Source organism: Bos taurus, chromosome 4 (genome assembly GCF_002263795.3).
Source record: "Bos taurus isolate L1 Dominette 01449 registration number 42190680 breed Hereford chromosome 4, ARS-UCD2.0, whole genome shotgun sequence".
NCBI classification, from domain to species: domain Eukaryota; kingdom Metazoa; phylum Chordata; class Mammalia; order Artiodactyla; family Bovidae; genus Bos; species Bos taurus.
Genome location: NC_037331.1, coordinates 87,053,752 through 87,068,486, shown reverse-complemented (window position 1 = coordinate 87,068,486; position 14,735 = coordinate 87,053,752). Strand labels below are relative to the sequence as shown.

Below are 14,735 nucleotides of genomic sequence, written 5' to 3'. Positions count from 1 at the left end.
ATGTCCATCGAGTCGGTGATGCCATCCAACCATCTCATCATCTGTCATCCCCTTCTCCTCCTGCCTTCAATCTTTCCCAGCATCAGAGTCTTTTCAAATGAGTCAGCTCTTTGATTCAGGTGGCCAAAATATTGGAGTTTCAGCTTCAGCATTAGTCCTTCCAGTGAACACCTAGGACTGGTGTCCTTTAGGATGGACTGGTTGGATCTCCTTGCAGTCCAAGGGACTCTCAGAAGTCTTCTCCAACACCACAGTTCAAAAGCATCAGTTCTTCAGCACTCAGCTTTCTTCACAGTCCAACTCTCACATCCATACATGACCACTGAAAAAAACCATAGCCTTGACTAGATGGACCTTTGTTGGCCAAGTAATGCCTCTGCTTTTTCATATGCTATCTAGGTTGGTCATAACTTTCCTTCCAAGGAGTAAGCATCTTTTAATTTCATGGCTGCAGTCACCATCTGCAGTGATTTTGGAACTCAGAAAAATAGTCAGCCACTGTTTCCCCATCTATTTCCCATGAGGTGATGGGACCAGATGCCATGATCTTAGTTTTCTGAATGTTGAGCTTTAAGCCAACTTTTTCACCCTCCTCTTTCACTTTCATCAAGAGGCTCTTTAGGTCTTCTTCACTTTTTGCCATAAGGGTGGTGTCATCTGCATATCTGAGGTTATTGATATTTCTCCTGGCAATCTTGATTCCAGCTAGTGCTTCCTCCAGCCCAGCATTTCTCATGATGTACTCTGCATATAAGTTAAACAAGCAGGGTGACAATACCCTTGACATACTCTTTTTCCTATTTGGAACCAGTTAGATAATAAAATAATGTAAGCTTTGAGGCAAGTCGCTTGGTGCCAGTGAGGCCAGTGTAAGTTTATTGGTAAAAGAAGTACTGAAACACACTTGAGTAGAAATAGGATTTAAAATATATAATTGAATTCTCTGTAGTTTGAAAACTCCTTTTGAGCTTTTGATTATTCTTGTTGTTAATCTACTTTGACTATGAGAATCAGATCACATAAACCAGCTATAATGTATAATATTACAAAAGATGCTTACTTCTTAGAAAAAAAGTTATGACCAACCTAAACAGCATATTAAAAAGCAGAGACATTACTTGGCCAACAAAGGTTCGTATAGTCAAGGCTATGGTTTTTCCAGTAGTCATGTCTGGATGTGTGAGTTGGACTATAAAGAAAGCTGAATGCCGAAGAATTGATGCTTTCGAACTGTGGTGTTGGAGAAGACTCTTCAGAATCCCTTAGACTGCAAGGAGATCCAACCAGTCCATTCTGAAGGAGATCAGTCCTGAGTGTTCATTGGAAGGACTGATGTTGAAGCTGAAACTCTAATACTTTGGCGACCTGATGCAAAAAGCTGACTCATTTGCAAAGACCCTGATGCTGGGAAAGATTGAGGGCAGGAGAAGAAGGGGACAACAGAGGATGAGATAGTTGGATGGCATCACTGACTCACTGGATATGAGTTCGAATAAACTCCAGAAGTTGGTGATGGACAGGGCGGCCTGGCAGGCTGCAGCCCATAGGGTCACAAAGAGTCAGACATGACTGAGCAAGTAAACTGAACTGAATGTCTGATATTGAGTACTATAGATGATGAGAAGTAAAGACTTCCTCCTTTCTGGGACTTGCAGTTTCCTTATAGGTACAGTAAAATTCTTTTTTTTAAAAAGCAAGTATAAATGTTGTTCATTTAAAATTGTGTTCCCCAAGACTGCACAATTCATCCCTTGTATACAAAGCACTGGAAACCAAAGATAACTGATCACTGACTGCTGCTGCTCTCTGTGGATATTTTTCATGATGCATTTCCTCACTGCTCATCTCTGTATATAGGTTTTTACACAACATCCACACATATGCTCAAAATATCTAGCTTAAATTTATAGCCTCTCAAAAATTAAAGCTTGTAGCTCTCTTCTTGCATTGTACTATTCTTTCTCTGCTGGGGCCCACTATTGCTATTTGAGTCTGCTAATTAACAAAGCAAAGTATGTAGTCTTAGGAGGTACAGTTTTAGATTTATTTGTTTATAATTCTTACACTTGGCTTGTTACCTTTGTGGCAGAAAAAGCAAATGTCTGCTTCTGTTCCTTCCTCCACTTATTCAACTTGAAATTCAGGTTTAAAGAGAAGACAACTGCCTCTCTTTTTTCATTTCTAGCCTAACCTTTCCTTTGTAAGTTAATAGGTTAAATTCAGTGTCAGAGTAGAAATAGGAGATTTTCTTCTGACTCCAAACTCGGTTCCGGGATTAGCTAATAACTTTGCCAAGTAGCTTTGCTCCTGGGTTTCTTCTCAATCTCTTTAACCTCATAACCTAAGAAAGTTTAATTTGAATCTAAGTAATATCTCAGGTATAAAATTTCCCATTCATTCCTGAGTCAGGTTTCCTATGGACTTAAATGATAAGTGCCAACTCCTTTTTTTCTTAAGGTTTTGTACAAACAAAATCAGCCATTTAATGACAGTCTAACTTTTCCTACCAAGAGTTTGGCATTTAAATTCATTAATGATAAAAATAATTTGAAAAGCAAATTATTTTTGTAATGTTTAAGCATACCATTATTTCTGTAAGCATGCACAACTGAAAACAGTTCAAAACACATTCTCTTTTCTCTATGGTTTGAAAATCTTACACCATTGTAAATAATTAGCTTTTATGAATTCTCTCTCCCTTTTGAAAACAAAATTATGCTCATGAGTTCATTTTTCTATGAATTGTTAGTCTGTGCTTTATTGCCAGTGTGTTCAACAGGGCTGTTCAGTTAACAATAAAATGGTGTTAGGAGGATAATATGAGTTAAAACTTCATTTAGCCATGGTCTAAGAAGCTTCCATATTTTTATAATTATTTTGACATGCTCTGTTACTGTGTCTGTGTAAGACAGATATTTTCCTGTCATAGCATAGTACAGATATGTTCCATAGTGCCTACAGTATTTTAAATAGGAGTGGTGTCTCAGAACAAGTTGAGGTCACTTTCAAGGGCAGACTACACCATGCTTGTCTGTAGAACTCCAGAGGGAATGGACTAGGTACCTCCTCCAGCCCCAGGGCTTCTGACCTTTGCCTAGCTAAACTGAATAATTATCCTTCATCCATTATCTAGGCTTCCCTCATCAGACACCAGATTTCAGCCTGAGAAAACTCAGAAAGGCAAGCAGTTAATCCATTTTAAGGGTTTCACATTTCATCCGTCAGGTTGAGTCTATTCAACGGAGGAGGAATTTTTTTTCTCCTAGAAACAGAAGTCCCAGTCTAAAGAATAAGGGCAGATTTGAAACACTGCTTCAATTTTATCATCTCTGTAAAATTTCTACCCACTCATCCCGTCTCCCACCACAGCACCTAACATAAAATTCAGTTATTTATTATATTATTCATTATCCGGTTTTCTCTTCTAGAATGTAAACTTTAGGAAGTTAACATTTAGCAAGTCTTTTTTTCTTCCGTTTTTGCTTACTGAGGTAAGAGCCTTCTGAAAGAGTACCTGGCCACTCAGTTGACGCGATAACTGTTTTTTGAGTTAGGGACTTTAATGGTATCAAAAATCAGCCATTGGCCTCACAAGATTACTTTTAGGTCTCTTCATTCATGAAGATTTCAGAGAGAATTATAAAGCAAACGACGAGCTAACTCACAAAACACTAACCTATACAGTGGTATGTCAAAATTAAATAGTCAAGTGAAGTTAGGAAAGTACTTATCCAGGAAGTGATGAGTCTGTATGTTGTAAGGGAAATGGTGTCAGTGGCATGAATATAGTTGATTTTCACACTGTTTTTTTTGGTAATAGGGCAGCAGACCCCATGACCTCCTCTGTATCTGGAGGTACGTTTATGGTCCCCTGTTCACCAGACTGCTGAGCTTCCTCTTACTGCAACCTGAACATGCCTGAGTTGCCACGTAACTCTGTGGATGGACAATGTCTTATTCAGAAACATGCTATTTCATATTTTGTACATTCTTCCCTTCTTTATGCTTCTAGAATAACTTTGTCTTATCCTTATTACATCATTCATCTAGAGAAATGGGAAGAGAAGACAGAACATGGATCAGTTTTATTTTCTGCAGTTTCATTATCAAGTTTTGCTGGGAATTGGTTGAAACAGTTACCTAAAGTTAGAGGAGATGATGGTCCATGGAATTCTTAGCTGCTTTTATCCTTCATAATTGAAACTAGCTGTGCTTTTCGAATTCCTTTTGGAAGTCAGATCTGCAGAATATTGTTGTTTTATTTACTTATATGTGTGGGCTTCCCCAGTGTCTCGGCGGGTAAATAATCTGCCTGCAATGCAGGAGACACGGGAGATGCAGGTTCTATCCCTGGGTAGGGAAGATGCCCTGGAGGAGGGCATGGGAACCCAGTCTCCATTCTTGCCTGGAGAATCCCATGGACAGAGGAGCCTGGCGGGCTACATGAGGTCACAAAGAGTCGGACACAACTGAGAATCTAAGCAGGCACGCGTGCATGGATTCACAATAGAAGTTACATCTTTTGAAAGTGGCGGTCCTGCAGGAGAGAATGTTCCCAACACAGAAGGGAGTGTTGTTTGGAGGGGCAGAAGACTGTTTCACAGTCATCTGGTTTAGGTTGTCCTGTTTATAGCATAGCTTGTAGTAGCGGTAACGGAAATAATGGTAAGCAGATGCTTCCTTTGTTCTCTCTTGCACTCTAGCTATTAAACACACAAAGGAAAGAAATGCAGGACAGATACAATGTGAACTCGTGCCATCGAGATTTCTAGATTTATCTAGTGTACTCAATTCTGTTTCATGTTTAGTACTTCACCTCAGCTTCCTTGAGTGTTAGAGCAGCTGTGAACACTGTTACTATTATCTATTCATTCTCACAGTCTGTTTTCATTGTGTTTATTTTTATTCATATGTTGGTATGCATTTCCGTATGACAAAATGATAAAAGCCATGGCTGAGGGAAGAAAATGCTTCTGAATTTGACTTGTATTTTTGGTGATCAGTTTCCCAATATGTTTTTTATGGAAAAACAAAACAGTAGGTATTTGTATTTACAAAAAAATCTTGTACCAGAACTAAAAGGAAAAAAAGTTCTATTAAGATGATTTGTTTCTTTGAGACTTTTTGCCTCAAGGTTCATATCATAACTCTACAAAAGGTATACTGATTTAGTAATGTATTTAAAAAATCAGTAAATGATACATTCATTTTTAGTGGATATTTTGGTAGCTACATGGCATGAATGCTGTTAATCTTGTTTGTACATATACAACAGGAGATCAATAAAATATATGTATTTTTTATTGAATAAATATATTCAATGAATGCCATTGAATATATTTTATGGATGTTGAAAATTTAGGAAAATTAATGATGCAAATATTTTTAAAAGGCTATAGTAAATAATATTCAGCAGTATTCATATTTTATATGTATATCCAGTGAGAATGTTAGGTTACAATATTTTAAGATTGGCAGCCTTTTATACAAAGATAAAAAGCACACTTGAAAAGTATGTTTTCCTTCTCCCCAGGAGTTATGAATATATAAGCTAATATCAGTCTTTCTACTCTTTTCCAGTAGACTTTATCAAATTAATGGATTGGGAAAATAGTTTCCCTTGTCTGGTTAATAGTAAGATATTCTTGGCAAGTTATATTTTTTATATTTTCATAAGATATACGTTGGCCATAAAGAAAATTCTTTTGTAAATGCTGATAGTCATATAAATGAGTATGGACATTTTCTGATGCCATGTATTGATTATCTGTGAATTGGTGTGATGGTGACAATGCCTAGCAGTCACCTTATATGGAATTCAACCTGTATTCTTGTAACATATTTACTGCATTTTCATCATTCTGCCTTACCTCATGCAGACCTGCCAAAATTGTTTTGTAGGATCTGAGTGTTTATCTCACTTCATTGTGGCTCATATCTAGAGACTTTAACTTAATTGCTGGTAGGAGATGCATCTTCAGATACCTGACTTTTTCAAAACGTTATGTACTATACCGTCCCATGAATAAAGATGGATTATAAAGAAGATAAAATACCATTGAGATTGTCAGATAATTATATCAATTGGTCTCTCTAATTGTAGTTCATGCTGCTGTCTCTGTTGCTAAATGTTTCAATTTGACAAATCTGTGAAACATTTTTCTTGTCTTTAGATTGTCATAATGGAAGTGCAAGGTTTGAGGTCAGTCGCTCCCAATCGAGTTGTTTACTGTACAATGGAAGTGGAAGGAGGAGAGAAACTGCAGACAGACCAGGCGGAAGCCTCAAGGCCACAGTAAGCCCGCTGGGAAAAGAATGTGTTTTCTTTCCCTCCCAAAGAAACGTGCCTTATCGATTTGCAGAATTGTGTGGTTTTGCACTCTGAAACTGTTACTTGGCTACCTTTGTCTCAACTGTGTTACAATCAGTGTGTGCCTTTCTGAATAATGAGGCTGTAATTAGAGCTATAGCAGAATCCCCTGTGTAGTGCAAACAGAAAATCCAGTATGCATATGTGAAACTAATTATTAGGCAATTAAATGTTTGTCAGTCATTCGTAAGGAAAGCATGTGTTATCATGTGTTATTTAAAAGGTAGTTCTATTTCAGTTACTAGTAATATAATATAATCTATAGCTTTTCCATTTCAGTGGCGGTGCTGAGGTAGATGTAGTGGGTGATGTCTTGGGATGCTCCAGTGAGTAGGCTTGAGTTAGAGAACCAGTTCATGACTACCGAGCAGTCACTGGAGATGCTAATGCTGTTCACTGCTGGCAGTTTTATGTTTCAGATGCTGGGAATGAGTGTAATTAAGTTTGGAAGATGTTCTGTTTAACTGATTTCAAACTTGCAACACATCACAACCTCTGGTAGAAATAACCTTACGTTGGCCAAAAGAATTCAAATGAAGATCCCCTGGCCTTAATCTGCACACTGCCTTTCAATAACACTTTTTTTATTCTATTTAAATTTCATTCAGAATTTCTTTACAGGACTTGGCATTTTTGCCTTATTATGGTGTCCATATGTGGAGTCTTCATTCAGGAAACCTCACCTTCTGAGCTTCTGGCTAATCACTGGCTAGGCACTGGATAGACAGAGATGAATAGGAAACTTTGATTTTTCTTAGAGCAGAGGGAGTCAAAGGAGGTACGCAGAGGATTACGAGTAACAGAACAGATGTGCACAGACTGTTACAGGGTTGAGAAGAAGCAAGCTGAAACTTCTCATCTTGCCTTACAAAACCCTACAGGTGTACCCCTGGCCAGTCTCACCTTACCTCTGGGACCTCACCTTACCCCTCTGTTCCTCTGGTCAGTCACTCTTCCACCTCCCTGGACCTCATGAAGTTCCTCTTACCTCTCAACCTTCTCTCGTCATGGCACTTGCTTTTTCCTCTGCCTGCAGTGACTTTGCCTCTTATCTTTTTAAAGCTGATCTTTAGTATTGAGAAATAATCATTTGCTGAGCACAATTCATTCCTTTAGATAACCCATTGCTAAGTGGATATTTTCTGACTCATCACTTTATAATTTTTAAATTAATGGTTTCTCATCTGTGTATTTTGTATTGTTTCCCTTCCTCTGTCTTTTTTGGGGGAAAAAAAACTTATTTGGCTGCACCAGGCCTTGGTTGAGGCACATAAGGATCTTCGATCTTCACTGCAGCGTGCAGGATGGATATATATATATATATATTTTTTTTTTTTTTTAAGTTGCAGCACGCAAACTATTCCCATGGGCAGAGGAGCCCGGTAGGCTGCAGTCCATGGGGTCTCAAAGAGTCGGACATGACTGAGTGACTTCACTTTCACTTTTCACTTTCATGCATTGGAGAAGGAAATGGCACCCCACTCCAGTGTTCTTGCCTGGAGAATCCCAGGGACGGGGGAGCCTGGTGGGCTGCCGTCTATGGGGTTGCACAGAGTCGGACATGACTGAAGCAACTTAGCAGCAGCAGCAGCAGCAGCACGCAAACTACTAGTTGTTGCATGTGGAGTGTAGTTCCCCAAGCAGGGATAGAATCCAAGCCCCCTGCACTGGGTGTGTGGAGTCTTAGCCACTGGACCACCAGGAAAGTCGCTGCTCTCTCCCTTTGAACAGAACTCTTGTCCTATCAGTCTTATGTCCTAGTACCTAGTAGACACTCAGCCAGAATTTACCAATTTGTGTGCCTGAGCTTACTTTTATGCCTTGTCACAGTAAATATTAAAGGGTGTTGTGTTTATTCCTGCAGCCAAATAGAATTGATTTATAATATGACAATGAAGTGAAAATAAGGAGGATAAACAGCTTTTTAAGAGGTTAAAACCTCTCAGGAAGAGGCTATTTGAGATGGAAAGGGAGATTGGAACCATTTCTAGGAGGGCATATGGAGTCAAGAGAGAGGTTTGGTATTTGTTTTAAAATATTAGCTGTTTAACTGTATTCACAGTGTTATGCAACCACTGTCAATTTTAAAGCATACTCATCACCTCGAAAAGAAAATCTTTTTTTTAAAAGCTTTATTTATTTTTTATTACTTGACCATACCATGTGGCCAGTTAGATCTTAGTTCCCCTTCAGTTCATTCACTCAGTTCTGTCCAACTCTTTGCAACCCCATGGACTGCAGCACACCAGGCTTCTCTGTCCATCAGCAACTCCTGGAGCTTATTCAAGCTCACGTCCATCGAGTCGATGATGCCATCCAACCGTCTCATTCTCTTTCATCCCTTTTGCCTCCTGCCTGCGATCTTTCCCAGCATAAGGGTCTTTTCCAGTGAGTCAGTTCTTCGAATCAGGTGGCCAAAGGATTGGAGTTTCAGCTTCAGAATCAGTCCTTCCAATGAATATTCAGGACTGATTTCCTTTAGGATGGACTGGTTGGATCTCCTTGCAGTCCAAGGGACTCTCAAGAGTCTTTTCCAACACCACAGTTCAAAAGCATCAATTCTTCCATGCTCATCTTACTTTATGATCCAACTCTCACATACATTTTTTTTGGTCTCCAAAATCATTGCAGATGGTGAATGCAGCCAAAAATTAAAAGACTGTTACTCCTTGGCAGGAAAGTTATGACCAGCCTAGACAGCATATTAAAAAGCAGAGACATTACTTTGCCAACAGAGGTCCATCTAGTCAAGGCTACGGTTTTTCCAGTAGTCATGTAAGGAGGTGAGAGTTGGACTATAAAGGAGAACGGGACAACAGAGGATGAGATGGTTGGATAGCATCACTGACTCAGTGGACATGAGTTTGAGTAAACTCTGGAAGTTGCTGATGGACAGGGAGGCCTGGAATGCTGCACTCCATGGGTCACAGAGAGTCGGACATGACTGAGTGACTGAACTGAACTGAACTCACATCCACACATGACGACTGATAAAACCATAGCTTAGACTGGACAGACTGTTGTTGGCAAAGTCTCTGCTTTTCAATATGCAGTCTATGTTGGTCATAGTTTTTCTTCCAAGAAGCAAGTGTCTTTTAATTACACGGCTGTTCCCTGGTGGCTCAGAGGTTAAAACGTCTGCCTCCAATGCGGGAGACCTGGGTTCAATCCCTGGGTGGGGAAGATCCCCTGGAGAAGGAAATGGTAACCCACTCCAGTATTCTTGCCTGGAGAATCCCATGGACAGAGGAGCCTGGCAGGCTACACTCCATGGGGTCACAAAGAGTCAGACACGACTGAGTGACTTCACTTGACTTCACTTCAGTCACTGTCTGCAGTGATTTTGGAGCCCAAAAAATAAAGTCTCACCGTGTCCACTGTTTGCCCTATTTGCCATCCAGTGATGGGACCTGATGTCATGATCTTAGTCTTCTGAATGCTGAGTTTTGAGCCAGCTTTTTCACTCTCCTCTTTCACTTTCATCAAGAGGCTCTTTAGTTCTTCACTCTCTGCCACAAGGGTGGTATCACCTGTTTATCTGAGGTTATTGATATTTCTCCTGGCAATCTTGATTCCAGCTTGTGCTTCAGCCAGCCTGGCATTTTGCATGATGTACTCTGCATATAAGTTAAATAAGCAGGTTGACAATACAGCCTTGGCTCATTCCTTTAGCAATTTGGAACCAGTCTGTTGTTCCATGTCCAGTTCTAACTGTTGCTTCCTGACCTGCATACAGATTTCTCAGGAAGCAGGTGAGGTGCTGTGGTATTCCCATCACTTTCAGAAGTTTCCACAGTTTATTGTGATCCACACAGTCAAAGGCTTTAGCTTAGTCACTAAAGCAAAAATAGACGTTTGTCTGGAACTCTTGTGCTTTTTCGATGATACAACGGGTGTTGGCAATTTGATCTCTGGTTCCTCTGTCTTTTCTAAATCCAGCTTGAACATCTGGAAGTTCATGGTTCACATACTGTTGAAGCCTGGCTTGGAGAATTTTGAGCATTACTTTGCTAGCATGTGGGATTAGTGCAACTGTGCAATAGTTTGAACATTCTTTGGCCTTTCCTTTCTTTGGGAATGGAATGAAAACTGACCTTTTCCAGTTCCACTACTAGGGATTGAACCCATGCCTCCTGCAGTGGAGACTTGAGGTCTTAACCATTGGACCACCAAGGTAGTCCCAAGAAACCCTTTACTTTTACATATCAACCTCAAATCACCTCAGCCCAACCAACTACTTACTGGCTTTCTGTCTCTATAGATTCGCCTGTTCAGGACATTTCATGTAAATGTCATATAATATGTGTTCTTTTGTGACTGGCTTCTTTCACTTAGCATGTTTTTCAGTGTTCATCCATCTTGTGGCATGTGTCAGGACTTCATTCCTTTCTATGGATGAATGGTATTCCATTGTATGTATATGCCAAATTTAGTTTATCCATGTAGGCTAATGACACTTGTGTTGTTTCTACCTTTTGGCTACTGTGGCTAATGCTTCAAGTAAATCTGGTATACAAATATCCACTGGAGTTCCTGTTTTCAGTTCTTTTGGGTATATATAGCCAGGAATGGAATTGCTGAATGATATATCATTCAGGTTTTTGATGATCCATCAAAATGCCTATTCACAGTGTACCATTTTACTTTCCCACCAGCAATGAAGAGTTAAATTTTTTCATATGCTCACCAGTGCTTGTTGTTTGGCCTTTTAAAAATATAAGTATATAGCGGTCCTAGTAAGAGTTAAGTAGTACTTTGTGGTTTTGATTTGCTCTTCTCTGATGAGAGTTGGACTGTGAAGAAAGCTGAGTGCTGAAGAATTGATGCTTTTGGACTGTGGTGCTGGAGAAGACTCTCAAGAGTCCCTTGAATTGCAAGGAGATCCAACCAGTCCATCCTAAAGGAGACCAATCCTGGGTGTTCTTTGGAAGGACTGATGCTAAAGCTGAAACTCCAATACTTTGGCCACCTCATGTGAAGACTTGACTCATTGGAAAAGACCCTGTTGCTGGGAGGGATTGGGGGCAGGAGGAGAAGGGGACGACAGAGGATGAGATGGCTGGATGGCATCACCAACTCGATGCATATGAGTTTGGGTGAAATCTGGGAGTTGGTAATGGACAGGGAGGCCTGGCATGCTGTGATTCATGAGGTCACAAAGAGTCAGACACGACTGAGCGACTAAACTGAACTGAATGATTAATGATCTTGAGCATCTTTTCATATCTTGTATTAGCCATCTTTAGAGAAAGAAATGTCTATTCAAATTCTTGGCTATTTTTTGAGTTGTTTGCCCTTTGGTTATTAACTTGAAAGAGCTATTTATATACTAGATTAGTTCAATTCAGTCAGTTCAGTCGCTCAGTCATGTCCCCATGGACTGCAGCACGTGAGGCCTCCCTGTCCATCAGCAACTCTCGGAGTTTAAGCAAACTCATGTCCATTGGGTCAATGATGCCATCCAACCATCTCATCCTCTGTCGTCCCCTTCTGCTCCTGCCTTCAATCTTTCCCAGCATCACGGTCTTTTCAAATGAGTCAGCTCTTCGCATCAGGTGGCCAAAGGATTGGAGTTTCAGCTTCAACATCAGTCCTTCCAATGAATATTCAGGACTGATTTCCTTTAAGATGGACTGGTTGGATCTCCTTGCAGTCCAAAGGGAGTCTCAAGAGTCTTCTCCAACACCTCAGTTCAAAAGCATCAATTCTTCTGCACTCAGCTTTCTTTATTGTCCAACTCTCACATCCATACATGACTACTAGAAAAACATAGCCTTGACTAGATGGACTTTTGTTGGCAAAGTAATGTCTCTGCTCTTTAATATTGCTGTCTAGGTTGGTCATAACTTTTCTTCCAAGGAGTAAGCATCTTTTTATTTCATAGCTTCAGTCACCATCTGCAGTGATTTTGGAGCCCAAGAAAATAAAGTCTGCCACTGTTCCCACTATTTCTTCATCTATTGCCATGAAGTGATGAGACTGGATGCCATGATCTTTGTTTTCTGAATGTTGAACTTTATGCCAACTTTTTCACTCTCCTCTTTCACTTTCATCAAGAGGCTCTTTAGTTCTTCACTTTCTGCCATAAGGGTGGTGTCATCTGCATATCGGAGTTTATTGATATTTCTCCTGGCAGTCTTATTTCCAGCTTGTGCTTCATGCAGCCCAGCGTTACTCACAGTGTACTCTTCATATAATTTAAATAAGAATGGTGACAGTATACAGCCTTGACGTACTCCTTTTCATATTTGGAACCAGTTTGTTGTTCCATGTCAAGTTTTAACTGTTGCTTCTTGACCTGCATACAGACTTCTCAAGCGGCAGGTCAGGTGATCTGGTATTCCCATCTCTTGAGGAATTTCCAGTTTGTGATCCACACAGTCAAAGGCTTTGGCATAGTCAATAAAGCAGAAATAGATGTTTTTCTGGAACTCTGTTGCTTCTTCGATGATCCAGCAGATGTTGGCAGTTTGATCCCTGGTTCCTCTGCCTTTTCTAATTCCAGCTTGAACATCTGGAGGTTCACGGTTCACGTACTGTTGAAGCCTCAGTTCAGTTCAATCGCTCAGTCATGTCCGACTCTTTGTGATCCCATGTACCGCAACACGCCAGGCCTCCCTGTCCATCACCAAATCCTGGAGTTCACCCAAACCCATATCCATCGAGTCAGTGATGCCATCCAACCATCTCGTCCTCTGTCGTCCCCTTCTCCTCCTGCCCTCAATCTTTCCCAGCATCAGTTTCTTTTCAAATGAGTCAGCTGTTCTCATCAGGTGGCCAACATATTGGAGTTTCAGCTTCAACATCAGTCCTTCCAGTGAACACCCAGGACTGATGTCCTTTAGGATGGCCTAGTTGGATCTCCTTGCAGTCCACAATACTCTCAAGAGGCTTCTCCTGGCTTGGAGAATATTGAACATTACTTTGCTAGCATGTGAGATGAGTCCAATTGTGTGGTAGTTTGAGCATTCTTTAGCATTGCCTTTCTTAGGGTTTGGAATGAAAACTGACCTTTTCCAGTCCTGTGGCCACTGCTGAGTTTTCCAAATGTGCTGGCATATTGAGTGCAGCACTTTCACAGCATCAGCTTTTAGGATTTGAAATAGCTCAACTGTAATTCCATCCCCTCCATTTGCTTTGTTCATAGTGATGCTTTTCCTAAGGTCTACTTGATGTCACATTCCAGGATGTCTGGCTCTAGGTGAGTGATCACACCGTTGTGATTATCTGAGTCAAGAAGATCTTTTTTGTACAGTTCTTCTGTGTATTCTTGCCACCTCTTCTTAATATCTTCTGCTTCTGTTAGGTCCCTACCATTTCTGTCTTTTATTGAGCCCATCTTTGCCTGAAATGTTCCCTTGGTGTCTCTAATTTTCTTGAAGAGATATCTAGTCTTTCTCATTCTACTGTTTTCCTCTATTTCTTTGCACTGATCACTGAGATACTAGACCCTTTATATATATATAAACATATATATATACGTATATATATATACGTATATATACACACACACATATATATATGATTTGCAAATGTTTTCTTCCATTCATGCATTGTCTTTTTACTTTGTTGGTAAAAATCTTTTGAAGCATAAGTTTTATCTAGTTTTTGTTGCTTGTGCTTTTGGTGTTGTATCTTAGAATCTAGTGCCAAATCCAAGGTCACATACATTTATTTATTCCTGTGTTTTTTTGCCTACACTCTCATGATTTCAGCTTTTATATTTAGGTCATTGATCCATTTTAAGCTAATTTTGGTACGTAGTATGTAGGGTATGTAGGGCTTCCCTGGTGGCTCAGAGTTTAAAGCATCTGCCTGCAATGCGGGAGACCAAAGTTTGATCCCTGGGTTGGGAAGATCCCCTGGAGAAGGAAGTGGCAACCCACTCCAATAGTCTTGCCTGGAGAATCCCATGGAGGGAGGAGCCTGGTAGGTTACAGTCCATGGGGTCGCAAAGAGTCGGACACAACTGAGCTACTTCACTTTTCATGTAGGGTATAACTTCCTTCTCTTGTGTATGACAATCCAATTGTCCCAACACCTCAAAAGTATTCTAATGATACATCTTTATGTTTATTCTTATGCTAGTACCACATTATCTTGTTTTCCATCGCTTTGTATTAAGTTTTAAAATCAAGGGCGTGTGTCTTCCAAATACATTCTTTTTCAGGATTGTTTTGGCTATTCTGATTTTGCATATTAGTTTTAGGATCACTGTCAATTTCTGCAAAAACTTTGTAAATATCACCAGCTAAGTTTCAGATAGGAATCGTAATGGACCTGGGGTCAATTTGGAGCGTATTGCCATCTTAACAATATTAAGTCTTCCTACTGAGGAACATGGGATGTCTTTGCATTTCTGAAT

At 40.1% G+C, this 14,735-nt stretch overlaps 1 protein-coding gene across 11 annotated transcripts in view; it reads left to right on the top strand.

Moving 5' to 3' along the window:
* CADPS2 (calcium dependent secretion activator 2) overlaps positions 1 to 14,735 on the top strand; it is a 580,156-nt gene that overhangs the window by 246,135 nt on the left and 319,286 nt on the right. For all 11 annotated transcript variants that reach the window (XM_059885593.1, XM_005205640.5, XM_059885595.1 and 8 more), the window contains 1 exon segment: positions 6,174 to 6,295. In XM_059885593.1, the coding sequence (XP_059741576.1) occupies positions 6,174 to 6,295 (122 nt within the window).